Source organism: Heptranchias perlo, chromosome 24, assembly GCF_035084215.1.
Source record: "Heptranchias perlo isolate sHepPer1 chromosome 24, sHepPer1.hap1, whole genome shotgun sequence".
Taxonomy (NCBI): domain Eukaryota; kingdom Metazoa; phylum Chordata; class Chondrichthyes; order Hexanchiformes; family Hexanchidae; genus Heptranchias; species Heptranchias perlo.
The window spans coordinates 16,823,429-16,851,257 of NC_090348.1; the positions used below are offsets into that span (position 1 = coordinate 16,823,429).

Below are 27,829 nucleotides of genomic sequence, written 5' to 3' on the forward strand. Positions count from 1 at the left end.
GAATAGGGGGATCTTTTGAGATTGGAGTTACCATATGTAGCTGTAGAGTAAACTTTGTCCTGCATCCATCCTATGCCCTTTATCTGCTAGTATATATGCTGACACTGAATGCCAAAAATGAATAAGTGATCCTTTTGTCAGCACTGACAGCCCTTACCTTATTGAACACAAAACATATTTTTAAGTATATTATATACTACAGATTACTGTATCTTTGTTATGCATCATTTGTCCTCATCTATTTCAATTCAAGTTAGAAATATAATGGGCTGGATTTTGCTCAGAGTGGCCAACGAATGGTGCCAGCCATTTGTTAGACTTGGACTTGCCCATTGATTTTTCATGGGCTTTTGCATGGCAAATTCCTCTTATAGGGCCCTCAATCCAGCGTGGCGCCCTCTCCCGGGCATCTGGGACCAGTGTGAACGGGGCAAGCTACTGTGTATCTCCTTAACCAACCAGATTGAAGCACGTTAATAAGCAGTGCATAGTCAGAACCAGGAAGTGTAAGTTAGAATAGTGAATTCAATGTCAAATCAGGTATAGACGGTGAAATAAAGAGAGGGTAATTAAAAGACAGAGATAAAAGAGACAGAAAGAAAAAGTAAAAAATAAAAATAGTTTTTTGGCGAGGTGCAGTTCTCGTGAAGCTTACGGAGGAACAGGTAGAGGAACTTCCAAATTTCCGCATTTAACTGCGCATGTGCGGTTGCCAGAAGTTGCTGTACCAGATGGACTGAAATAATAATGAGCCCTGTTAGCTTCAGCAATGTTTTCAGAACAAAATCCAGCTCAGTAGGAACAGAAGAACAACAATTATTTCTTTCACCTTTCCTCACAAGTAAGATCTTAGTTGCCCTTTGCTGCACTCTCACAAGGGCAATAATATCTTTCCTGTGGCATGTTTGACCATTACTGGTTATAGTACATTAGTGGAGATATGGTCTAGCCAATTCTAACATGGGATAGATTTTCAACTTGCCACCCAGGTGTGGAATTGACGTTGCGGATCAGCCCGATTGAAATCAATAGAATTGAAAATTGGTCGGTTTCTATAACGGGCGCCCGATCGCGATGCCCGGGTTTTACACCCGGACAGCAGGTTGAAAATCTAGCCCGTGGCATCCACAATTATCCATACTGCATCTTCACCCAGCATATTCAATAATCTTTTAGGGGGTGGGGGGAAGAGGGTTAATTTTCTTGGTTCTTTTGCCTTCACATTTTATTTCAAGAAACTGAACGCAAACAAACAGATTACAAGTTGAAACAGGAAAATTGGCAAACATTTAAAAATTAATCATGCAAGATGAAATTTTCACAAATTTTTCTTTAACAATGGGAAAATTGTACACTTGTTTTCACATTGATCTAGTATTGATGTATACTCACAACATAGCACTTACAGGATGATGCATTGATAGTCTCATATGTATAGTGATTGAACACACTTCAGGTCCAAAATCGACAAGGCTGCTGGCAGCACTGACAGACCGAGTGCTCAAGGCCTCTCCCACCTCCTTCTAGGGTGTTTTTGGGTTGAGCTTCACTTTTCTTGTACAGCTGGGGACTAGTGGCGCTTGGCTTTAACTCATCCCTCCCTCTGTAGGGATGTGCTGAGATTTGTGAGAGAGAACCAGTTGTATAGATTTCTAGGAAGGGACATGTGCCTGGGTCTAGGTGGAGTCCATACATTATGTGCTCTGACTGACGTGTTTCTCACTGGTGCCCAATTTTAAATGAGAAAAAAAGCACAAGAGTAGCAGAGAAAATTTACAAATCAAATCAAAAATAGTAATACTGGGGGTGATTTTAACCCTACCTGCCTGGCAGTTAAAATTCCCCAGGTCACTCACCCGCCCTGGAGCTGCTGGGAGCTAACTTGCTGCAATTTTCACCTGCTCCATTTTGTAAATGGCAAGGATATCCACCCAAAGCCAGCAGTTTCCTTTTTAGCATAGGCATGTCAGGTCCTGATGGCGTGGGAAGTCTGCTAGCGGCTTATAAATTAGGCCCGGGAGTTAAAATACGCAGGGCCTCTTTTTTTGCTGCAGCGGGTGAGTTTTGAACTGACACCAAAACTCACTCAAAAAAAACTGGCCCCTGGTTAAAAGTGAGGCAATTACATTCTTCGAAAATGTTGTTGTTCACTGGCTTAAAGATCTAATTATTATTCCCGTGACATGATTTGGTAAATTAAAGCCAGCTTTCACATTTTCTACATATTATGGGTCTAGCTCTAGCCTCTAGCTAAGAAGCTAAATACATGTTACATATTTTTACTACTATCAAAAAGGGTATCTCTTAATTCTGAACCATATCTGAGTTTCATTTATGTTATTATTCTTAAAACTGCGAGTACTATTAAGTTGGCTCATTATCATTCTATATAGTAGATGCACCAAAAGTAATTGACAGTATACATGAAAGGCCAACCTTGCCAGTTGAGCAATGTAGTCTCAAGAAAGAAGTGTCAATTTTCTGAAATGTGCTCCCGTCATGGAGCCTCATCTGCTGGTTGCACATATCAGGAGATTATGGGTCAATCCCTGTGATTTTCCATACATTAAAGTTAGTGGATGGAAAATCATGGGCAGCACTCCCAGTGAGGGATGTATGTGGAAAACTGGCCCTATTAATTCGCAACTGCACTTCTGAGATTAACTATTTTCTGCAAAACAGTTAAGTTTGTCTATGCAGTTTAATTACACTGTATCAACAGTTTCAACGTTCAACAATATATTAGAATATTAGGGAAAAGAGGAAGCATATATTTAATCGATCAACCTAAGTTGATATAATTGGAAAATAAACTTATCAAAACATTATTGCAGAAGGCTTCTCGATAATTCTCTTACAACATTATTGCTTAATATTTTTGGTATCGATATTAAAAATGATTATACTAATTTCATGATATTGAGCCTTATATAATCTGTTTTATATCAATATATGAGACAATGGCTATGATTGCTTTGAATTCTTCCCTCATCTATTTTAGCAGAGGCATTAATCCTTTTAATATAGTCGAATGCCTGTTAAAATAGCAGAGGAAGGAATTTCATATGCTGGAGCCTCACGTTGTAATTTTATGGTCATTGTAAAGCTTTGATGTTTTCTTAGAAGGGAAATAATTTTGGCTTTCGTTATGTTAATAGTATTTAAACTGTTTTACATTCCCTTTCTGCAGTTCATTTGAAATATGCAAGAACAAGAACGAACTTAAATACTACCTCATGGCGTATCAGTTCGACCACTGTAAGGCCAATTCTACACAGATGGACTGTTCCAGCCTGGAAGCTGCTGCCATGGCATGTAATGTAGCAGGAGCATGTGTTGACTGGAGAAACTCTACAAATGGATTATGCAGTGAGTATTGTGAAACTATAGAATGGTTCTTAAAGATTAAAAGTAAAACTATATAGTTTTGTACATATAGCATTCATATGAATACATGAAACCCAGAAGCTGGTGAAGTTATGTGTTTGTTTGACAACTTTGATATGATTTTTTGGTATAGAAATGATGAAAATGGTTTCGGGAGCCAGAAACTGAGCCTGGTACTAAATTAATCACTGTTGATCCTACAGGGTTAGTAACTGGATGAGGAAGAAATCATTTTAATTATTAAAGTCAATGGACTGACTTTCCTCCCACCCTTCTCCCCCAACTTGCACCCGTGTTCGGCTTAGCACACCCAAAGTGTGCTTTGCCTAATGGGATCTGAACCGGCCCATATTTGTGAGCTCATCAGTCATTATCATGGCCCTGACCTCCCCGCTTGTGAGAATGCCCCTTGGCACGGTCTTGCCTCCATAAGTGTGGAAGAAAGTCTATCACTTGCTGCAGGCCTGAGAGCTAACGGGCACCAGCTCTGGGTACTTGTGGCTGTTGTCCAAAAACAGCAGACAGAAAGCCTCATGCTCTGACCATCCTTCTGCTGGCCTTACCAACAAAAATGCTACCTGATTGATGGTTCAAGGAGATGGTTGGCAGATCCTCCAGTCACCAGGTGGAGACAGGAAGATGAGGCATGAGATGTGCTTACATTACCCCCACCTCATTACAATACTATTTACAAGCATTGCACCCCTCCCCAGGAAACTCCTGGAAGTGCACTGAGGAGAAAAGGGGGCCGGGGCCCAGTGTTACGGGTCTCTGCACCTTTTTTCTTTGCTTTGCACCTGTGGATTAGCTTTCCTGTGGTAAAGAAGAGGAAAGGTCGCCCTATTAAGTACATTCCAGGAGGGGATAAAGAATCTTAACTCATGCATGAATAATAACATGAAAATTTTGAAAGAATAAAGCAAAGTTAGTCGAGGAGAATTAATAGAGGAGGTGCAAATCCTCACTTTCATAATTTGATAAGGTCCTACACAGGAGATCTATGGCTCAGCAATGAACTCCAATAAGAAGTTATAAATTGAATGACTTAGATAAAAGAAAACTGTTTTTTTATTAAAGTACTTGTGATTTTTTTTGTTTTTCACTAGTGATAAAGATTGTGTTCAGCATTGAACCCAAAGTATTTCTAATTGGGGCAGTTATGCGCTGTGCACACAGGAAACTCATTTCAGATAAAACTTTTACAGGAAAGTGAGAGGAGAGTTTTATCGAACCAGCCTGACTGCCTCTGAAGGTTTTAATACTGTGGATATTTTGAATGTCTCTGTGCCTAATATTTTTTATTTTATTTTAAGTCTACACCTGTCCAAAAGGTTTCATCTATGAAGCCTGTTCAAAAAAGAATCACAATTATTGTAAGAACAAGTAAGCATTTTGTGATATATTTTATATTATCCAAATCTATTTCATAGTTTATCATACCAAACATCTATAATGTTTTGAAATAATAGTTTTGATAAATATTTTTTAAAAATCATTATCATATCCTTCATGACTATAGTATTGAATAAACGTACAAATAATTACTATCTTTATTTTCAGTACGATGATAACTGGGGAGATAATTACTAATCCATTCAAAGGCTGTGTTTGTCCAAAGGGAATGATGTTATCTGAAGATGAGTCCCAATGTGTTCCTTCATGTAACAGTGAGTTGTGAAAATATACAAATATTTGTAAATTACAATTGAAATATTAATAAATACTTTACACCATTGCTGCCAAAGGCAGCACACAGTTAATAATGTGACACCTCTCTTTTCCACAGGATGCACAGACCACTCAGGAAAATTAAGAAATGTGAGTGCTTGAAAAATCTTTATTGCTTTACTGATATCTATATTTTTAAGTAAAATTATCTCTTGCGATAACAATGTCTGACCAGCATCAGGGCAGAATTTCACAAGAGAATGGAGCATTCTTATTAAGGTAGTTGCAACTCATTAAACAGCAATCTCTTTAATCATTTTTCTGGACTTCACTGTTCTGGGGACATAATGGGTGTCATTTTAGCACCCGCTATCGGGTGCGTTTCTGGCGGGGGGGCTCTGAAAATCGGAGAATCCCGGCGCGGTACCGGAGCCCGCCCCGAACCCGCGCACTTCCGGGTTCCCCGCTGACGCGCCGGCGTGTGCGCGCAGCCCCCGCTGGTGGGAATCCCGCAGGCAATTAAATCCAGCGGGGTTCCACTTGAAGGTCTTTATTTAGGTATTTCAGGTCATTAACTGACCTGATTAAGGGATTATGTGGGATTTTAGAGCAAACTTGGACTGTTTCCCACACTGGGGGAAACACTCCCAGGTCAAATGGACGTGTTGCAGCTGTCAGCCTGTGGCAGCTGCAAAGGTCCATTTGACAGGTGGGTGGGGGGAGACCCTCACCCATTGCAGGAGGCCACTCTGTCACTTGGGACAAAGTTTGGCCTCCACCACCCTCCTCCTGACAGTCAAAGTCACCAACCTGCATACTTACCCCAGGGTCCAGAGACATGTACCTACCTTGCGGACCCCCTCAGATGTACATCTTGCGGATGGGGGCCGCCGTAGCTGCAGTCATGACCTCCTCGGAGGGCGAACAGCATCACCAGCCTCACCAGCCTCGCCATCCACGCCGTCCACCTCTGACACGTGGAGCTCCACAACAGAGTGCTGTGACACATCCACCTGTACAGCAGGAGGGAGGGCTACCGCAGAGAGAGATGCGTCGCAGAAGGCACTACCCTCGCCACAGGGTCCACAGACCGAGGCTCAGCCTCCTGCACCTCTCTGAGCAGCAGTGCACACGGAGGCTCAGAGGCACTCGACATGTAGTCGTGGACATCTGCAGCCTCTTTCATGCCGAGCTGCTCCTGGCTGGCCCGAGCACCATCTTCTTACCTGTCGCTCTCAAAGTCACCACTGCCCTCAACAACTTCTCCTCCGCATCCTTCCAGGGTGCCACCGGGGACATCGCCGATGTCTCTCAGTTGTCTGCGCAAAAGAGCCCTGCAAATACACCTACACCCACTCTGCAGTGACACAATGGGTGGCATCAGTTGTGGGTCTTCATAGTGATCCTCAGGAAAGGGCATTATTGCACAAACCAGACAAGATTCGCGAAGACATGGCAGTAGTGGTGCCAATATAATATGTAATGTGAGTTGGTCAGAAATTCAATATAAGTAACACCCATGACAAACCCTCAAACACCCTTGTGCATCCCCTTCATGCTCACGACACGTTTGCCTTACGCTTCCTACTGCACATATGTGATGCATGCCCTGTGGCTGCAGCACAGGTAGTGGCAGGTTGAGTGAGGCTGGCCGTGAAAGAGATGCACGAGGGGGTGAGTATGAGAGAGAGCCATGAGATTGTATGAGGATTGGGTTGAGTGGTAGTGGCGGGATGAGTACTGGCGAGGTGAGTAAGTGCAGGTAAGATGAGGATGAGCTTTGAGTGGGTATGAGGGGTGATGTGACAGAGTTGTGTTGGCAGTGCTGAAGGAGATGTGGGGTGGGGGCAGTGATGTGGCAGACGGAGTGTAGGGGAAAGACTACGTGTACTCACTTTGGCTGACCTACTGAGGTCATTGGAGCGCCTCCTGCACTGTATGCAGGTGGGCGATATGTTGGTTGCGCTGGTGACCTCCTCTGGCACCTCGAGCCAGGCCTTCCTGGTGGCAGAGGCAGGCCGCTTCCTCCCGCACGCCGGGAGGAAGATCTCTGTCCTCCCCCTCCTCCTCACCCCATGTATTGATACCTGGAGTGAGGCATCATTAAACTGGGAGCAGCCTTCCCCCTGGGCTGCTCCATGCTGTGATTTTTTCTGTTTGTTGCAGCATCTGTCAGTGGAGGACTGCCCCTTTAAATAGAGCTCCTCCAGCTGACAGATCTTACTGCGCATGCGCAGCCCGCCCGACGCGCAGCTCAGCAGTGGGGAACCCGGAGGAGCAGGTAAGTGCATCCAATTAGTGGATTGGATGCGACAATCGCGCGGGAAGCTGACTAATTTCACCGGACGCGTTACCCACGCGCCCGATAGCCCCCCCGCCGAGAACCTGCAGCCCTGCTAACATCGGGCTCAATATATTTTTAAAGCCTCACAATGTGACTGTGGTGTTACATGGTAATACAGTAAAACTGTACTATTACAATTGTACAATATGGCTTAGAATCTTACGGCACAGAAGGAGGCCATTCGGCCCATCGTGCTTGTGGCGACTCTTTTCAAGAGCTATCCAATTAGTCCCACTCCCCTGCTCTTTCCCTATGGCCCTACAAAATTTTTCCTTTTCAAGTATATATCCAATTGTCTTTTAAAAGTTACGATTGAATCTGCTTCCTCCACTCTTTCAGGTAGTGCAATCCAGACCATAACAACTCGCTGCGTAAAAAAAAAATCTCCTCATCTGCCCCATGGATCTTTTGCCAATTATCTTAAATCTGTGTCCTCTGGTTACTGTCCTTCCTGCCAGTGGAAACAGTTTCTCCCTATCCTATCAAAACCCTTCAGATTTCATTAGATTGTAGTTATACTGTCACTTTTGTATGGGTGCAGTTTCAGCAGTGTGTAGACACAAAGGTGAGAATGTGACTCAGCGAGCACCTCCCAATCTGATGTCAGAATACACTAAAACTCAAATGGAGTGAAACTCCAACCCCCCCACCTCCCCTCCCCAGGGGGGTCATCTTGTGCACCTTGGACTTTACTCTGTTTAGGGTCTAACTCCTTTCCATTATGAAGCTGTGTTTAAAAATACTCGGACAATCCATTAGATCTTCCGATCTTTTTGTAATCTCCTAACTGAGTATTTAAACGTCATGTCACTACCCCCTGCTCTTCTAGCATTAAAAAATCATTTAGGGAGCAAATTTCTGCAAGCAGTGCCTTTCAGCTCTTGGATTCTAGCCCTCTGTGCATCTCCCTCCCTCCAATCCACTATTGATGGCAGAGACTTCAGCCATTTTAGTCCCAAACTCTGGAACTCCTTCCACAAATCCCTCCACTTTGCTACTTCTCCCCCCATCTTTAAAAACTCCTTTTTTGACCATGCCATGAGTTATCTTTCTCAAATCATCCACAGACATTCTGCCAGTGATGGTGTTTGTCCCCATGTGCAATACCACCACTGGATTAACTTTTATTAGCTCATCAGTCTTAGTTTCTGTATTTTTATTTTACCTTGGTTGCCTGACAGAATAAGGCATTATTAAGTTACGTCCACAAAACTATATATATATATATAGAGAGAGAGAGAGAGATCTAGACATAGACATATACAGATATCTATAGATATATAGACATAGATATATATATTTATATAGATATATCTCACAATTGAATGCCTATTACAAAAGTTTGCCTAGTTCCATCCTTTCATTGTCTTTATATCATCTCATATTGCATCTTGCTTCACTTGCCTTTGGTTTCTCATTTTTGATATCAGTCTCAAAACTGCCTTTACTACCCAGATAGTTATTCATATGCCCAGATAGTTATTCATATAGGAAATTGGTACTATGTAACTGCTAGAGGTTTTCCCACCATAACCTTCAAGGATGTACTTACTGTTGCTGCCTCAAGCAACACTTCAGTGTCAATGTTTGCTAACTGCTGTTGTCGTTGTGTAAAACTCTTCAGCCTAGAGTAACCACAGAGTCATACAGAACTAGAAGCTCCATGGTTGAATTCCTGGCTTGTGCTGAGTTAGCTGATCTTAATCCGAGCTAGGAGAAAAAAAATCAACCAGGATCTGCATTCCCGATTATTATCCAGTGATTTCTTCTGGAAAGTGCACATGGTGGAAATCCATGAAGGACAGGTTCAGACTTGGCTACAGTGGCATCCTACAGGTGACTGGCCTGCTGACACTCACTGCCCCAGCTCACACATAATGCTCACTTCAACAAGTACTCTAAAACCAGTACCACTGGTGACCTTTTAGACAGGTGAGGCATATACTATGCATGCCTATCCAAGCCAGCTAGTTCCCATGGCGATGGGCCCTTGGCATCAGTGGCTGCTTTCGGGTGAGAAAGGAGAATTATTTTCAGAGCGTACTGTCATTTTTCAGCAAGCATTAAATCAGAAATCCTTACCATTATTTCACTTTTCAGAACATTTTATTGGGTACAATAAATGCTGCAACATTTTTCTTCCTTTTGCTGTCAATTTTTCAGAATGCACTCATTTATGCTGGGGTATTATTTTACAGCCAGTGATCATCCTTCAATACCTCCTCAGAGTGACCATTATTCATGTGTGGGCCTTGACACTGAGTGGTTGCAAGGTATTCATCAGAGAAGGGTGTGAGAAATCACATCTGATCTCACCTGACATCCACACACATCAATCCAGCAGAGGTGGCTAGATAGAAATCCGGAGCAGGAATCTTAGCTGCTTTTGTCCTTCCCAACCCAGGACCATTGAGGCCAATTGTGATGATCCAACTGCTACCAAGCTGAGGTCAGCTATCTCAACAGAGACTGGACCTTCCTGGACTGCATGACTCGGCTACTTTACTGCCTGAACCATCTGAACCATCTTGCGGGGAGCTCCTAACTTCTTCGTTTTATAATCACTTTTACGTTAACATTTCTACTTTTCTTTTCCAGGAAGGAGAAAAATGGTCTCATCCCAATGATACATGTATCCACTACAGATGTGTAGAAGGTGTGGTAACAGAGACAAAAATAATATGTTCATCTCGTCCAAGCTGTGCCGAGGTTTGTACAATAATGTACTTGGTTTTTAGTAGATTCCCTTTATCATGATGTATTATAACACTGAAGTATTCATCTGTTTTTCTATAATTCTTATGTGTGTAATTAATTGACCAATGGGTAGTATACTTAGAAGAACAGTAAAAAGAGGAACAAACCTGAATTGGTAGGAAAATATTCTACCCTCCATGAACAGAGAACTTATAAAAATTGTTCTTAACATTAAGTGGGGATTGGGTGGCACATTGGGTTAACACATTATCCTTTCAAGATCTAGGTGGTGCAATGAATCATCACACTGTGCTTTCACCTCAGTAACCTAGGTTTTAATTCAGCCCAGACTGGTGGGGCAAATGCCTCCTCTTCTTCTGCTTGCTATAAGGTTGGTCAGTCTCAATACAGTTTCTCACAAGTTCGGGTCCACAGTTCAAAACTATCCATGATTTGGCACAAATTGACACTAAATTAACAATCTTGTCAGAGAGGCTAATATGAGAAACTCCAAATTGGAAAAATTCTCTCTGATGCAATAAAGGATGTTGTGAGGTTGGAGTTAGAGCATGCTTGTTGGGACAGAATAGAGAGAGCTTTAATCTACATCTGGATGTGCCATATTTGACCTGGGAGAGCCTCATGCTAAGTCCAGCCCATTCTGAGTGAATGACAGCCTCCTCTCTCTGCCAGCTCAGCCAGTTCAATAAATTGATTTCAGTCATCTCAGTTCTGGCCATGGCAGTAATGGGTCCACATTACAAAACTAACCACAGTGTTCCACAAATCAGCACATTGTAGCAGTAAAGTGCAATTCTGAGATTAAGCCAAAGATACATTGATGGGGTAGAAAAGACAGAGCTTTATTCCACAATGATCCTCTCCCATACTGAGCTGGGAGTATTTACTGCTGGCACTGGCAAAAAAGTATTTAATTCCACAGCATTTCTGTGAGCAAAATTGACCAAAAGTACACATTAAAAGTTATTATCCATATGGTATGTGATAGACTGTTCAAAAGAAGGATAAATTTGTAGAATGTAACCATGATTTTATGTAAATTGTCATGCATGGCAGGTATATAGCAGAATCCAAATGAAAGAGACACAGATTTAAGTACTGTATAGAAGCTATGAAAAAAGATTGTTACTCATTTCAATGGCACACTGGAAAATCTAACTAGAATTTATTTATAACCATTGTATTTTCTACGTAATTTGCATACTTACCACATTCAATACAGGTGCCCTGTCTTGTATATTGATTGTTAAATAATATATATATAACAATGACAATTCAATATTTTCTGTGTGTTTAGTCTGACAAAAAATGGGACGAATATCACTGCTGCTATGAATGTGCCCAACAAGGTAAGCACTTAGTTTTTGTACACTGCAATTTATTTCAATAATATATTCTTCCCTGCAGTAAGTATGGCACCTTTGAGTTGCTGCGGCTCTGAATTTCCCCATCTTATATGTTATGAATTCCCTACCTTACAACAGTGGCTACACTTCACAAATACTTCATTAGCTGTGAACTGCTTTGGGGTATCCTGAGGTCATGAAAGGTGCTATAAAAGTGCATGTTCTGACTTTCTGTGTTAACGCATATTGAGGCTGGACATGTTCCCACCAGGTTTCCACCCCATTTTTAAATTGTGAGCTCTATGCTTAGGCCTTCTTGGCTGCTGGCACATCAGATGATGAAGCTGCCATGAATAACTGTGCTCCAGAACATTCTGTTGCCTGATCTGCAGTCTTGAAGAAGTACAAAATTACTTTGGTAAAAATTCAGCGCAGTTCAACATGTTGACAAAAGCATTTCACCCTTCCAGCATTTGACTCCAATTTTATACAGGACTTGTGCATCTGACCCTCATTACTATATGCTAATGAACGAAACCCTGTAGGGCCAGCAGCACACGTCATCGGGCGGAAGTCCTGCCCCGCTGACACTCTGACCTCCGCACAGACCCAGGGGGAAATTAGGGACACTATTTAAAAGTAAGAATGCAGTTCTTGATTTCTTAAGCAGGATTCCTATTCCAACAATATTAGCCTAAATATAATATTGCACATCTATACCAATCAACAGATTCATTATTATTCAATTATTTCCTTACAGACAAATGCTTTAAGCTTATTTTAAGCTAGCAAAAGAAATCCATGTGAAGCTTTCATCTGTTGCTATCTCGTCAGTAATTTCAAGGTTTTATTCTTTAAAAGAAAGACAACCTGTTGCTTCCTTGATCTCTTGCATCCATTTGTTTTATCTGTACTAGTTGACAGTTCTTTATAATGCAACTTAAAATTATTAAAAAATATTCTAATTGATTCTCCCCCAATTTTCACAATTTATTTTTCTACAGTGCAACACTGTAAGCTTCAACAAAGATGGCTTACAATCACCCAGGATAATTGTTCAGCAAAAGTTCAATTGAATGGATATCAAGGAAATTGTAACTCATTGGCTATGTAAGTAATTTGATTGAATATTTTTGTTGTGCTTTAACATAGAAACATAGACATAGAAACATAGAAAATAGGAGCAGGAGTAGGCCATTTGGCCCTTTGAGCCTGCTCTGCCATTCAGTATGATCATGGCTGATCCTCTATCTCAATACCATATTCCCACTCTCTCCCCATACCCTTTGATGCCTTTTGTATCTAGAAATCTATCTAGCTCCTTCTTAAATATATTCAGTGACTTGGCCTCCACAGCCTTCCGTGATAGAGAATTCCACAGGTTCACCACCCTCTGAGTGAAGAAGTTTCTCAGTCCTAAATGTCCTGCCCCGTATCCTGAGGCTGTGATCCCTCATTCTAGACCCCCCAGCCAGGGGAAACATCCTTCCTGCATCCAGTCTGTCTAGCCCTGTCAGAATTTTATACATTTCAATGAGATCCCCTCTCATTCTTCTAAACTCTAGTGAATACAGGGCCGAGTCGACCCAATCTCTCCTCATACGACAGTCCTGCCATCCCAGGAATCAGTCTGGTGAACCTTCGCTGCACTCCCTCTATGGCAAGTTTATCCTTTCTTAGGTAAGGAGACCAAAACTGCACACAATACTCCAGGTGTGGTCTCATCAAGGTCCTGTATAACTGCAGTAAGACATCCTTGCTCTTGTTTTTTTTTTTATTCGTTCACGGGATGTGGGCGTCGCTGGCAAGGCCGGCATTTATTGCCCATCCCTAATTGCCCTCGAGAAGGTGGTGGTGAGCCGCCTTCTTGAACCGCTGCAGTCCGTGTGGTGACGGTTCTCCCACTGTGCTGTTAGGAAGGGAGTTCCAGGATTTTGATCCAGCGACAATGAAGGAACGGCGATATATTTCCAAGTCGGGATGGTGTGTGACTTGGAGGGGAACGTGCAGGTGGTGTTGTTCCCATGCGCCTGCTGCCCTTGTCCTTCTAGGTGGTAGAGGTCGCGGGTTTGGGAGGTGCTGTCGAAGAAGCCTTGGCGAGTTGCTGCAGTGCATCCTGTGGATGGTGCACACTGCAGCCACAGTGCGCCGGTGGTGAAGGGAGTGAATGTTTAGGGTGGTGGATGGGGTGCCAATCAAGCGGGCTGCTTTATCTTGGATGGTGTCGAGCGTCTTGAGTGTTGTTGGAGCTGCACTCATCCAGGCAAGTGGAGAGTATTCCATCACACTCCTGACTTGTGCCTTGTAGATGGTGGAAAGGCTTTGGGGAGTCAGGAGGTGAGTCACTCGCCGCAGAATACCCAGCCTCTGACCTGCTCTCGTAGCCACAGTATTTATATGGCTGGTCCAGTTAAGTTTCTGGTCAATGGTGACCCCCAGGATGTTGATGGTGGGGGATTCGGCGATGGTAATGCCGTTGAATGTCAAGGGGAGGTGGTTAGACTCTCTCTTGTTGGAGATGATGTGGAGATGCCGGTGATGGACTGGGGTTGACAATTGTAAACAATTTTACAACACCAAGTTATAGTCCAGCAATTTTATTTTAAATTCACAAGCTTTCGGAGGCTTCCTCCTTCCTCCTTCCTCAGGTAAAGCCTCTTTGCATCCTCCTCACAACTCACAATCAAACCTAGTTTTGTGTGGTCAGCAAACTTGGAAATATTACATTTGGTTCCCTCATCCAAATCATTGATATATATAGTGAATAGCTGGGGCCCAAGCACTGATCCCTACGATACCCCACTGGTCACCACCTGCCACCCCGAAAAAGACCCATTTATTCTTACTCTGTTTGCTGTCTGTTAACCAATTTTCAATCCATGCCAGTATATTACCACCAATCCCATGTGCTTTAATTTTGCACACTAACCTCTTATGTGAGACTTTATCAAAGGCCTTCTGAAAATCCAGGAGGAAACAGGAATAATGAATCAAACAAAAAAACAAAAAACCTGGAAACATCCAGCAGACCAATTAATACCTGTGTATGGAATGGGCAGTCAATGTTATGGGCTTGTACCCTTTTTCAGAACTGAAACAGCAAGAGATGAAAAGCATATTAATAGAATTGGAAAATGTGATGTGGAAAAAACAAAGAAACACAGAGGGAGTGATTTTAAACCCCAAGAACGGGTGGGTTGGGGCGGGTGGGACTTGAAAATAGTTGTTTTTTGCGACCGCAACCCGACTTTAACGTTGGCGTGTAAAAGTACAGGCTTCCCACTGGGAATGCAAAATCCGAAAATTTTGCAGTTGCGATCCAAAAAAACAACTATTTTCAACTCCCACCTGCCCCCAACCCACCCATTCTTGGGGTTTAAAATCACCCCCAGAGAATGGAATGATTGTTATTTGATGTAACAGATTATAAGAACATAAGAAATAGGAGTAGGAGTAGGCCATGCGGTCCATTCAATAAGATCATGGCTGATCTTCGACCACAACTCCACTTTCCCACCCGATCCCCATTTCTCTTGATTCCCCTAGAGTCCAAAAAACTATCTATCTCAGCCTTGAATATATTCAATGACTCAGCATCCACAGTCAAGTGATGGAAAGAAGCACAACCTTAATTTCTTTAGTGCTTATAACAGGCTTCTGAGCCTTCTGCGACTCCTCACTTGATGTCCCCTTTTATCCATGTTCCACATATATGCACAATGCCAGACTCTACAAACCTTCTATCACTACTTGAAGGGATTACTTTGAAACGTTTGGGTTTTTTCTCCACCTATTAGCCTGTTTCATAATGAAACCTTTCATGTTACACACCTTCCTTTATGAACTACCACACATTAATCTACGTTAAAATCTGCCACATCTCAGACCATCTATATCATTGGTCCAAGAGTCTCTGAAGAGCCTCAGCCTCTGCATTACCGCCCAAAATCAGGATATGGGCGGCAAGGCCTGCTGCTGAATCCCCTCCCCTCAGAGTGCCATTGGGAATTTCCTCGAGGGAATGCTGCCCTTGACTGGGGTGAACCAGGAAACTGGCCGATCTCCCTGCCTCCTGCCTCAGGTACCACCTACTCCAGCTACTGGCAGGAGAGGGATGGGTGGTACCTCCTTGGACACTGGCAGAAAGCCCACTAAAGGCCTTTTTGGAGGTTGAGAGCCTAATAGTGGCAATCCAATATTAGTGCAAACCCATAGAATTTGATGAATGGCAACGCTTTTGTGCAAGAATGGAATGACTACACAGTACAAGTATATTCACGTGAAGTCGTGCGAGTGCAAAATCTGCACCAGTAGATGATCAAATAGTGTTCCACTCACATACCGAGTCAGCTGAACACTATTTGTGCAACATGAGTTGATGATGCTGAAATATGAAATTAAATTCTAAACTCAAAGTTGGTTTCTACTATGTAACCTCTGTTTGATTGCTTTTAAACAAATGTCACTTGACGGTCAAAAGAAAGTGTTGCTAAGTATCATTTACTCCTAACTGCTTCTTTTAAGGTACGGGATTGTGACCTCTTTGCAATATGTCTTCTGTATGTTGCAAACCTTTTGCCTCTTGCTCAATGGGAAATGAAAATCAATAAAGTTTTTCTGTATGAATGAATCTCCTCTATGGTACGTTGTCATGTGTTTCACTTTATTTTAAATTCAAATGTACTTAAAAGAAAAATGTAATTTGTTTACAATTTAAATTCACCCGCTCCGTGCTCCCAAATGTAGCACCAGTTCCCCAGCCTGATGCTGCCTTCGAGCGAGGCAATCCTCTGGGTGTGTGCGATCACCAAATTTACTCTAGATTCTCAGACAGATACCGTACATCAATTTCCCTCCGTATCTTTACAGGGGACCTTAATGGAGTGGGTGTTCCTTTCAGTGGCAGGTAGGACTTCTGATAAGCTAAGGAAGTGAACATTTTCTAGGAAATTCTGTTTTCAACAACACAGAAGTTACAAAATGAATCTGGAGTCGGGCCTCCTGGACACTCTTTAAATCTACGTGCAGTTCATTTACATGTTGAGACAGTGAGATGTCCTCTGCCATCCATGTTTAGGCATAGATTTTTCTGGTCCTGGTAATCGGGCTGGATGTTCCATGGTCCACCCTAGTTACATACAATAATGTAAGCACCCAGTTTCGATTATGCCTCTCAGAGTTTGCTGAATGGAAGGGAGATGGGCAATCCAGTGCAGCTACAGCTGCTAAATGCTTTAAGCTTCCATTTAAAGGTTGGCTGGTCACTTAAAGAGAAAAAATATACTGGGAAGTAAAATAGTATTGACAGGGCTGGCATGAACTCTCTGCATAGCTAGAAACTGATGGAGATGTAGAAAAGGAGCCTGGCCAAATGATGGGGCCAAGAATGGAGGGGGAGGAAGCTTCTGATAGGCCCTTTCCCTGCATTGCTGCATATCATACCTATTACCACCACCTTGGGCCTACCACCAATTTCCACCGGTCCCCAGGAGGGTGGTAACAGGGGTGGATGGAAGGGAAATGGTACAGCAAGCTGGGCACGCCCACCCTACTGGCATGTACATGCAGTAAACAAACCCCCCCCCCCCCAGTTTGACAGATGGTGACGTGGAGGTGCTGCTGCTTGAGGTGGATACGAGAAACATTGCCCTGTTTGGCCCAAGCCACCCTCCCTACAGGAGAGCTGTGCAGCAGGCATGGCAGGAGGTGATGGCCTTCACCAAAGCGTTGCACACTACCTGTAGGATCTAGCAACAGATGAGGAAGAAGATGCCAGTCCTAAGGAAGCTGTTGATTTCCCGGAGTCGGCCCATAGGTTTTGGCGGACTTCGGCTGGAGACACGCCAGGCTGTGCTGTTGCAGGATTTAAAGGCCTGCAGCAGCTTAAAGGGAAATTGGCAGCAATCACATCATAAAAGAGGAGCTGAAAAGTCATGGCAGCCAGAAAAGTTGCTTGATAGAAAGCCTGCAACTTCACCAATGCTGAGATGGAGGTACTTTTCCTGTAGCTGGACTCCTCTCCAGTGCATAATCATGCGAGGTACAGATCGGGAAGCATTCTTTCAGCATTCCAGATGTGTAGTCCATTATGGTCTTGATGGCTAATTGGGCCTTGTTGTGCATCTCCTCAGCATTGCTGCAAGGAATCTTGACTCAGGTCATTAGCCAGGATTGGAGAATGAACCCTCATCTTCCAGGAGCCATCTGGACCCTTGCCTTTCATTGGCAAAAAGCCCTTCATTATAAATGCATCATGTTAGAACAAAGAAGGTTAAGGGGAGATTTAATAGAGATGTTCAAAATTATGAGGGTTTTGATAGGGTAGATGGGAGAAACTGTTTCTTCCGAGATCTCTGCGCTCCTCCAGTTCTGGCCTATCCCCGACTTTCTTTGCTCCACCATTGGCGGTCATGCCTTCAGCTACTGAGGCCCTAGGCTTTGGAATTCCTCCTTAAACCTCTCCATGGGCTCGATTTTAGGGTCGGGTTACCTGCGGGTTTCCAGCGGGGGGGCCCCGAAAATCCTGATCTCCGATCACGTGACCGGATTCGGACGAAATCCCGGCCACTTCCGGGTACCGCGCTGACGTGCGGGGCTGCGCGCGCAAGCCCCGCTGGTGGGAATCCCGCAGGCAATTAAAGCCAGCGGGGTTCCACTTGAGAGCACTTAACTTGCTCGTTGTGGTCAGTTAATGAGCTGAAGCAGCTGTCAAAAGAGGAAGTGTGGGATTTTACGGTCAAAGCAGTCAGTTTCCCACACTGGGGGAAACAGGACCCTTCAAACCAGGCGTGTTGCAGCCAGCAGCCTGTGCCAGGTGCCAAGGTGCGCTCCACGGGGGAGCGCCCTCACCCACGCAGGAGGCCACCGCGTCACATAGGGCAACCCCTGCCCTCCACCAACCCCCGCCAAGCCAGAGGACAGACCGACACGAAACCGCAGCCCCAGTCCGAGGACCCACCCACCTACCCTGCACAACCCCTCACACCAACACCTGCCAGATGGGTGGTGCGTTGACATCGTCGGAGGACGAACAGGATGACCAGCCCCAGCAGCCTCGCAGTCCACGCCGTCCGCCTCGGAGACGTGGGGCCCCCCAACACGGTGCTGCGGCACACCCACCTGCACAGCAGGAGGGAGGGCAACCGCAGAGAGAGATGCGTCGCAGGAGGCACTACCCTCCGCACAGGGTGTACAGAGCGAGGCTCAGCTTCATGGACCTCTCCGAGGAGCAGTGCATACGGAGGCTCAGAGTCAATCGCCAGGTAGTCGCCGACATCTGCAGCCTCCTTAACGACGAGCTGCTCCCTGATGGACCAAGCAGCATCTTCTTACCTGTCGCCGTCAAAGTCACCACTGCCCTCAACTTCTTCGCATCCGGTTCCTTCCAGGGTGCCACCGGGGACATCACCGGGGTCTGTCAGTCCTCTGCACACAAGTGCATAAGGCAGGTCACCGATGGGTTGTTCCGCAGGGCCTCCCACTACATCAACTTCGCCATGGACGAGCGCAGCCAGATGGAGAGGGCGGTTGGATTCCATGCCATGGCCGGCTTCCCACGGGTGCAGGGTGTAATCGACTGCACCCACATCGCAATACGGGCACCTCCGCATGAGCCAGGGCTGTTCATCAACAGGAAGGGGTATCACTCCATGAACGCCCAGCTCATCTGTGACCTCCGCCAGAGATTCCTACACGTGTGCGCCAGATACCCCGGCAGCTGCCACGATGCCTTTGTCCTCAGGGAGTCCGCCGTCCCGCCCATCCTGCAGGCACCCAACGCCGGCAACGGCTGGCTCCTCGGCGACAAGGGGTATCCCCTCCACACGTGGCTCATGACACCTCTGAGGAACCCCATCACCGAGCCGGAGCGTCGGTACAATGACAGCCACACTGCTACCAGGTCTACAATTGAGCAGACCATAGGGCTTCTCAAGATGCGCTTCAGGTGCCTTGCTCGTTCTGGGGGAGCGCTCCAATACACACCATTCAGAGTGGGACGAATCATAGTTGTCTGCTGTGCCCTGCACAACATGGCCCAACAGAGAGGGGTGCCGCTGGAGGAGGCCCCATCCACACCCGCCACCCACATTGAGGAAGGCGAGGGCGAGGAGGAGGAGGAGGAGGAGGAGGCGGAGGCGGAGGAGGCGGAGGAGGAGGACGCGCCCGAGGATGTTGGACGACCCATGCGCCGAGCCGCGACTCACCGGGATGGTCGCCGGGCCAGGGACGCACTCATACGTCAACGGTTCTCCTAGAGTCAGACACTGCGAGGTGCTCGCATCTCCTCACCTGCACATGCGAGCGGCCATACCAGCCCCCTCCACTGAAGAGTGCTGCCAGTAATCCTGCACCCACAGCAGTGTGCCCAATGGATGGCAGCAGGTGTTCGCCGTCATGATGGCCTCCACGGAACGCAACTACTGCACAAGCCGCGGAAGAATGGACGAGAGGTGGCAGGAGTGGTGAGAATAGACTATTTAATATGTGGAATGTGACATCATTTAAGAAACAAAGTACAAAATAATAAACACCCTGGTGTATTCCCTTTGTGATTATAAGGCCTTTGGAATTCTTCTCCGGGAACCCCTACGTGGTGCTACCCCTGTGGCTCCAGCAGAGGTAGTGGCAGGTTGCTCGTCTTCTTGCCTTGACCGGGTAGATGCTTTTGGCGGACGGCCCCTGGGTTTCGGTGCCCGTGAGGGCATCTCCACAGACTGCTCCTCCTGCACCGGGGCAGGGGCAGACTCGGCCACCTGGAGAGGAGGCACCATTGCGGGTGCTGGTTGAGAGGTGGGCGACGGGTGGGACGTGGGGACGCCTTGAGAGGCGTCCCCGCTTCCATGTCCCCGGTCACCATCATCCCTCTCTTGGCCTCGGCCCACATCACCCCTTCCACCCTGCTGGACGGCAGTTTGGATGGCATGTGTGAGGCCTTGCAAGGCCACCCCTAGTGTATCCCTCAGCCTGTTGGTGGCGTCGGAATGTTGCTCACCCTGAATCCGTACAGACGTTGTGAGGGCCTGCAAGGACTCGAAGTGGAGCTGTGCGTGACGCTCGAGGGAGGCCAGCCTGTCCTCCACCGCAGACAGTCCCGCACCTACCCGCGACACTGTGTCGCCGGTACCCTCCTGTGCCTGCGCCACCAATGCCCACATGCAGGAGGTGGACTCCTCCATCGTCTGCGCTATTGTGGACAATGCGCGCGGCACCTCTGCCAGCACCTCAGCAATTAGCTGGTGGCCCTCGACGACTCTCCTTTTCTCTGGTGGCCCCCTGGGTTCAGCATCTGGGTCCGGCTGAGCAGAGCCTGGAGATGAGTGCTCCCTTCGTCGCGGACCCTCCGCGGCTGCCCCTGCCACCAGGGTCTGCTCATGCTCACTCGTGCGCAGTGACTCACCAAGTGCTACCCCAACTAGTTGGCGAGGGGGACCCACCGAGGTGCGTGTCTCTGCGCTGGTGGATGGTTGGCTCTGATGTGACGATGCACCCTCAGAGACCGCCATGTCCTCTGAGGAATCGCCCTCCATGCTCGCTTGATCCAAAGACGCACCTGCAAGAGAACAGATGGCACTTTGAGGCATGTGGACCAACTTGACAGTGCGCCTGATGGCAGGTGATGATACGGTCACTCGCGATCATGGGTGTTGAGTGTCAGCTTTCCCTTACCGGCCGTTTCGGCAGCGACACACTCGCCATCGGCCACCGACAGGCAATGTCGCGTGCGGGCGAGGTCGAGCGCCTCCACCTCTGCGTCGGTGAGCTCCACCACTTGCGGCGGCCCACCTCCGGTGCGTGCCCTTTCGCGGTTGTTCTTGCTCCTCTTCTCCTGTGAAGGCAAAACACAGATGTGTGAGTGGGTGCGTCTTGCATCGTGAGACGCATCGAGCATCGGTGTGGTTGGGTTGAGCGTGGCGCGGAACGGATGGGAGGAAGTGTGGGCCACGTGCCCATCCCATTGCATGGGGATTGGGGTGTGTGGTAGTGTTCGGGTGGGGTCAGGGACGGTGGGTACTTGCGTGCACGGCGAGGATGGTGAATGAGTGGCTGTGAGGATTGCTGATGGAGCGCAGTGGTGGCTGTGCAGGAGGGGGTTGTGATCTGCTTGGCGTGATGGTGGGGACGGGATGTGGGAGGGTGCGTTGGTGTACTCACCTTGCCAGACCTAGTCAGGTCATTGAAGCGCTTGCGGCACTGCTCCCAAGTCCTTGGGGTGTTGCCCCTGCTGCTCACCTCCGCCGCCACCTCTGCCCATGCCTTCCTGGTTGCGGCGGCAGGGAACTTGCGCCCATCCTCAGGGAAGAGTGTTTCCCTCCTCCTCCTCACGCCCTCCAGCATCAGCTGCAGTGCCAGATCTGAAAAACGGGGCGCAGCCTTTCCCCTTGGTTGAGCCATTCTCCCAGACCTCTTGCTTGCAGCAGGAGGGGCTTTGGGAGACTGCCCCTTTAACTGGAGCTCCAACATCGCGTCGACGGTACTGCGCATGCGCAGCCGGCCGGCACGCAGCTGGGGAGCGCAGAACCCGGAAGCAGGCCTTAATGGGTCCAATTATCCCGCGATCGCGTGGGGGACGCACACAATTACCCGTCCGCGTTTTCGACGCTCCCGGAGGACCACCCGCTGGGAACCCGCAGGCCTGCTAAATTCGAGCCCCATGTCTCTACCTCCTGCTCCTCCTTTAAGACGCTCCTTAAAACCTACCTCTTTGACCAAGTACCTGTCCTAATATCTCCTTATGTGGCTCAGTGTCAAATTTAGTTTGATAATCGCTCCTGTGAAGCGCCTTGGGACGTTTTACTACATTAAAGGCGCTGTATAAATGCAAGTTGTTGTTGTTTCCACTGGCAGTAGAGTCGGTAACCAGAGGGCACAGATTTAAGAATAATTGGTCAAAAAGCCAGGGGGGAGATGAGGAGAATTCTTTTACGCAGCAAGTTGTTCTGATCTGGAATGCACTGCCTGAAAGTGTGATGGAAGCAGATTCAATAGTAACTTTCAAAAGGGAATTGGATAAATGCTGGAAAGAATTGCAGGGTTATGGGGGAAAAGATGGGGAGTGGGACTAATTGGTAGCTCTTTCAGAGAGCTGACACAGGCACAATAGGCCGAATGGATTCCTTCAGTGTTGTGTGATTCTATGATTCTATTTTAACTGTTAGGGTGCCTCGTTGACATTCAGTATTTCATGCCTGTAGTTACATACTCGTTGAACATTTAGGGAGTGGTATCCCTTTCCTTTAATATAAGCCACTATATCTTCTAATGTCATATAAATACAGTCCACAACTCCTCTTACCCTAAGGAACCCAACACCCTGAAAAATCCCAAAGCCCGCTGACATCGAGAATCTGTGTCCATTTAAGTGAAAGGAACTGGCCATTGGTCACCGGCCTGATGCAATGAACTGCTGATTGTGAAATGTTGCAGAGATACCCTGCACTTGGCTGGACGGATCCCAATGCATAAAATGTCAGCAGCTAGAACACCTCTAGGTCCACAAACAGAGTGGGAGCATTTTGTTGAAGATAGTTTCAGCTCTGGTTTCAGTATCCTGCAAGACCAATGGCACACTTCCTTTGGAGGTCTGAGTCTCCCCGAGCATTGTTCCTTAGACAGTTGATAGTAAGAGTTTGTATGCTCTGTTTAGTTTGGTAGACCCTTCTCTGGTCCCTTTCTGTCTTCCTCAATATCAAGGAAGGGCAGGTACAGGGAAAGGCACAGAGGAGTTGAATTTCTCCTCCAGTTTCCGCCATGCTCGTTACTTCTGCGTTAACTTTCAAGAAGGCCAGGGCACAATGTATCCATCTTAGAATCAGTCTTAGAAATCATTGCAAAATTTTGCTAATATTTGAAGAAAAATCCATGGAAATTAAAAAAAATTAAATTCCATGCAGATTTATTTTAAAATTGTTACGCAATGTAAATCCAGGCGAAATATCTTTTTTTAAAAACCTATTACGTGTTTTTAAGTTTGGACATAAAAATAGTAAATCTAGGTGTGTTGACCAGCGAAGGCAGATGTGACCCAGTTCTTGCTCAGATGGTGTCTTCATCTGTGAAACATGTATGTTGAACTCTTCTATTGTTGATGGAATTATCCTGAAAAGGACAAAATTCCAGCAATCCTCTATATCTCATTGCGAACAGCCCAACATTGGAACTAATGCCGACTGCTAGAAAAACAATGGGCTGAGATTTAACACTAGATGGTGCTCTTTTATGGTGCATTGAAAGAAGTGACACGGAAGGATCTTCAAAGGATATTTTGATACAATGACGTTTTAAAAAAATTAATAATCCTTATATGTTTGTTTCGGATTGCTAAATGTTAAGATAAAATCAACCAATATCCCAAGTCTGTTATACTTGGTTGTGCGAGGTCTGTTTAGCATTGGGGTTACATTATGAACCTCTGGAGTGCGAGATCAATGAGAGATCATGATAGCGCTTTGAATTGTGAATTTTCAACACGCTGGGATAGAATTGAAGGATTTGGCAATTTCAATACATTTCTTTAGAATTATTTGTGATGTGTGATCTGGGGAGAAAAAGTAGTAGAGTGAAATAATTCAATGAAACAATATCAAATGGATGGTATTTTGAGTATATGTTTCATAAACTTGATTTAATGTGCAATACAAATCCTGTAATTCATATGTATTAATAACAAAACTATTTAGTCAAGGAGCCTGTCACTGGAATATTTTTTAATAGACTGAGCCGCAAATTTTAATTTGCAGACTTTATTCTCTTGTTGGTATTGTATCACCTCTGCCATCTAACTCAGTCATTCAGAAAGATCTGGCTCTATTTGAAACTTGAGAATACTTTATTCACAAGAGACTTTGCTGGCTTAGTCACTGTTCTCTCGTTCTCATGATAGCTGATGATATAGGGTAGATTTGTAAGGCTCCGTTTCTGGTGTCGAGTTTTGCTCAACAAGAAGGGATTTGGGGATCGGGCACCTGATTCTCCAACCCATACTGCCTTCAAGCCAGGCTCCATGCTGGGATTGGAGCCTTGCAAAATTTATATATATGTATATATTTTAGCCATATACATTTTAGTATATATATATATATATATATACTAAAATGTATATGGCTAAAATATATACATATACTAAAATACATAGATATATATATATAAATATATTAAAATATCATAGTATAATAGTATCTTAGTAGGTCTAGCACAAGAGGAGGCCATTTGGCCCATCGTGCCTGTGCCGGTTCTTTGAAAGAGCTATCCGATTAGTCTCATTCCCCAGCTCTTTCCCCAGAGCCCTGTAAATTTTTCCCTTCAAATATCTACCCAATTCCCTTTTGAAATTTACTATAAGATCTGTTTCCACCACCCTTTCAGGCACTGCATTCCAGATCATTATAACACGCTGCACAAAAAAAAATTTCCGCATGTCGCCCCTGGCTCTTTTGCCGATCACTTTAAATCTGTGTCCTCTAGTTACTGACCCTTCTGCCACTGGAAACTGTTTCTCCTTATTTACTCCATCAAAACAATTCATGATTTTGAACACCTCTATCAAATCTCCCCTTAACCTTCGCTGGTCTAAGGAGAACTATCCCAGCTTCTCCAGTCTCCCCATATAACTGAAGTCCCTCATCCCTGGTACCATTCTAGTAAATCTCTTCTGCACCTCTCCAAGGACTTGACATCTTTCCTAAAGTGTGGTGCCCAGAATTGAACACAATATTCCATTCATCCATAGGATGTCCAATTGAATACAATCTTTACTGGAAAAAGAAAACTTCCCTTTAAAACAGATACTTCCCTTTAAGTAGCTGCAGTAATACCAGAAATCCCACTAGACTGATACATAAGGTTGGTGCAAGAGATTTTCTAAACTGAAAGGGATGACAATCAGATTGTCACTATCCCGCCTTCCTCCCTCAGAGGACAATAGTGGCTATAATAGGAGCAAATGAGAGCTGCAGTCTGCCGACTGGCTTTGCCACATTGTGTGTCCCATTTCGTTTTTTTAGTATCTCCATATGTGCACACCACACAGCTTCAGAAAACGCAGGGTGGTAAAATTTCTCGGAGCCAGGAACCCAGCAGGTGCGTAGATATTCACGTGGGGAACCCAGAAGTCAAGTGAATGCGTCGCAATCTGTGATCACAACTCAATTGAAGGTAAGTATTTGTGCTTCCCGGTTTCCCACGCACCAGGCAGCCAGATTGACAGGCTGGCTGCCTGTCGGGAGGGAAAGGAGCCACGAATCAGAGAGGGAGGTGGGAGGGAGAGAGGGATCATGGGCTATGGAAGAAATCGGGGAGGGGATGGGGGGGGCGGAACATGAATGATATTGGGTGGGCCTTGGAGAAGATTGGGGGCAGGGGATGGGGAGGTCCACCATCGGGCTGAATGGACCACTATTGGGGGAGGTCCACCATTGGGGAAGGTCCACCATCGGGGGGAGGTCCACCATTGGGGAAGGTCCACCATCGGGGGGAGGTCCACCATTGCGGAAGGTCCACCATCGGGGGGAGGTCCACCATTGGGGAAGGTCCACCATCGGGGGGAATGGACCACCATTGGGGGAGGTCCACCATCGGGGGGAATGGACCACCATTGGGGAAGGTCCACCATCGGGGGAGGTCCACCATCGGGGGGAATGGACCACCATCGGGGGGAATGGACCACCATTGGGGGAGGTCCACCATTGGGGGAGGTCCACCATTAAGGGAGGGTCCACCATCGGGCGGATCTGCCAATTGTGCGGGTTCAATTGCGTCAGGTGAGCTTGTTGGGCCTGGAAGAAGAACCCCTGCTCCTCCGGGCCCACAAGCAGTGCAATAAAGGCACTCACCCCATGGATCTGGCCCTTCCCACCTGCTTTCACCAGACGTGAATCAGAAGCGATGGGAAACCCAAACAGATAAGGTTAAATTGATTTTACATTTCTAATGCACAAAAAATTAAGTGCCTCAACTATCGCAATGAGGTACATTGTCCCTTTAACTATCGTCCCGCCAGCTTTAAGTGAGGACGGGACTTCCGGGTTTCTGCTCAGTACCCGCATTCTAATGCGCCTGGGTTAAACCCGAAAGTGGACACGTCGGAGCCGGGGTGCGGTCCCGCTGAAGAATTCAACTATTTTTATTACCCACCTGCCCCTAGCCGCCCCAATTTTGGGGGTTATAATTACCCGCGGTGAGGTAGATCTTGACTTTATGTGATAGTGTAAAACGGGCGATAGCGAATTGGCAGCCCGTTTTACTCCTCTCCCCATTGACTTCAATGGAAATAAAAATTGGGAGAGATGTAAAACCAGCTGCCAATTCTCCATCACCGTTTTACACTATCGCAAGAAGTCAAAAATCTACCCCAATGACCTTCATTGTGTATTATGAGCCACCAGCAGAAAATCTTTACTACTGTTTTAAATTCATGTCTGGAAAATTGAACCAGGATCAGCAACACAATAATAGGATTTTATACATCACCTTTCCTGTATGAGGATAGGTTGGCGTCAAAACTACCGACAAGTAGAAAAATCTGTTTTTTAAAAGAATGGTTTTTGTTGAGAATCTTCCAAAACTCTACTCAGGATTTGTGCATCCCAGACTGATTAATATTTTCCAACCAACTACAAATTAATCCATCCTCAAATAAAAATCCACCAATCCACCTTGATTGCAAAAGGTAATGAAATATGCCTTCAGATAAACTCGCCCATTAAACAAACAATTTGATAGAATTTTGTTTCTTATATTCTCCTACCTCATGCTTCACATGCCTGATCAGAATGTCTCGAATTTGATTTCCATTCTTCACGAGAAACCTTTCACATTGGACTTTGTTTCTTAAGTATTTTTTTCACTTGAGTAACTGAAATGCCATACATGTCCCAATCCCAGTGTCAGCCTTCAGGAAAAATCCTAGATATTGTTTACATCACGATGTTACATTGATTGGGAACATTCACCTCTGACTTTACTATTTTACAACTCTATTTCTGTTCTGCACCTTTATTCCCTACATTACTCCAGTCACTAAATTATTATTAGGAACGTATTTGATCTAGGAGTGGTCTGAAGCGGTCCCTTTAAGGTTAGGGCGCTCAACGCCTGCTACCAATCGGCAGGCCACGCTCCGCCCATTGGTACCTCAAAATTTCATCAGGTATCTCATAGGGCCCCAATTAGCATATGACAAATATGCTCCTGCCTGAAACAATTCTGCTGCTGCTGATGGCCCACAGCACCTCATGGATGTCCAGTTTTGAGCTGCTAGATCTGTTCTGAATCTAGCCCATTTAGCACAGTGGTAGTGCCACACAACACGTTGGATGGTGTCCTCAGTACGAAGACGGGACTTCATCTCCATGAGGACTGTGCGGTGGTC

The 27,829-nt window shown here is 45.8% G+C and overlaps 1 protein-coding gene across 1 annotated transcript in view; it reads left to right on the top strand.

The window, feature by feature from the left end:
- Nucleotides 1-27,829, top strand: part of LOC137341480 (mucin-2-like) — a 336,358-nt gene that overhangs the window by 49,864 nt on the left and 258,665 nt on the right. Inside the window, 1 exon segment of the mRNA XM_068004585.1 lies at nt 27,687-27,703. Within this exon segment, the coding sequence (XP_067860686.1) occupies nt 27,687-27,703 (17 nt within the window).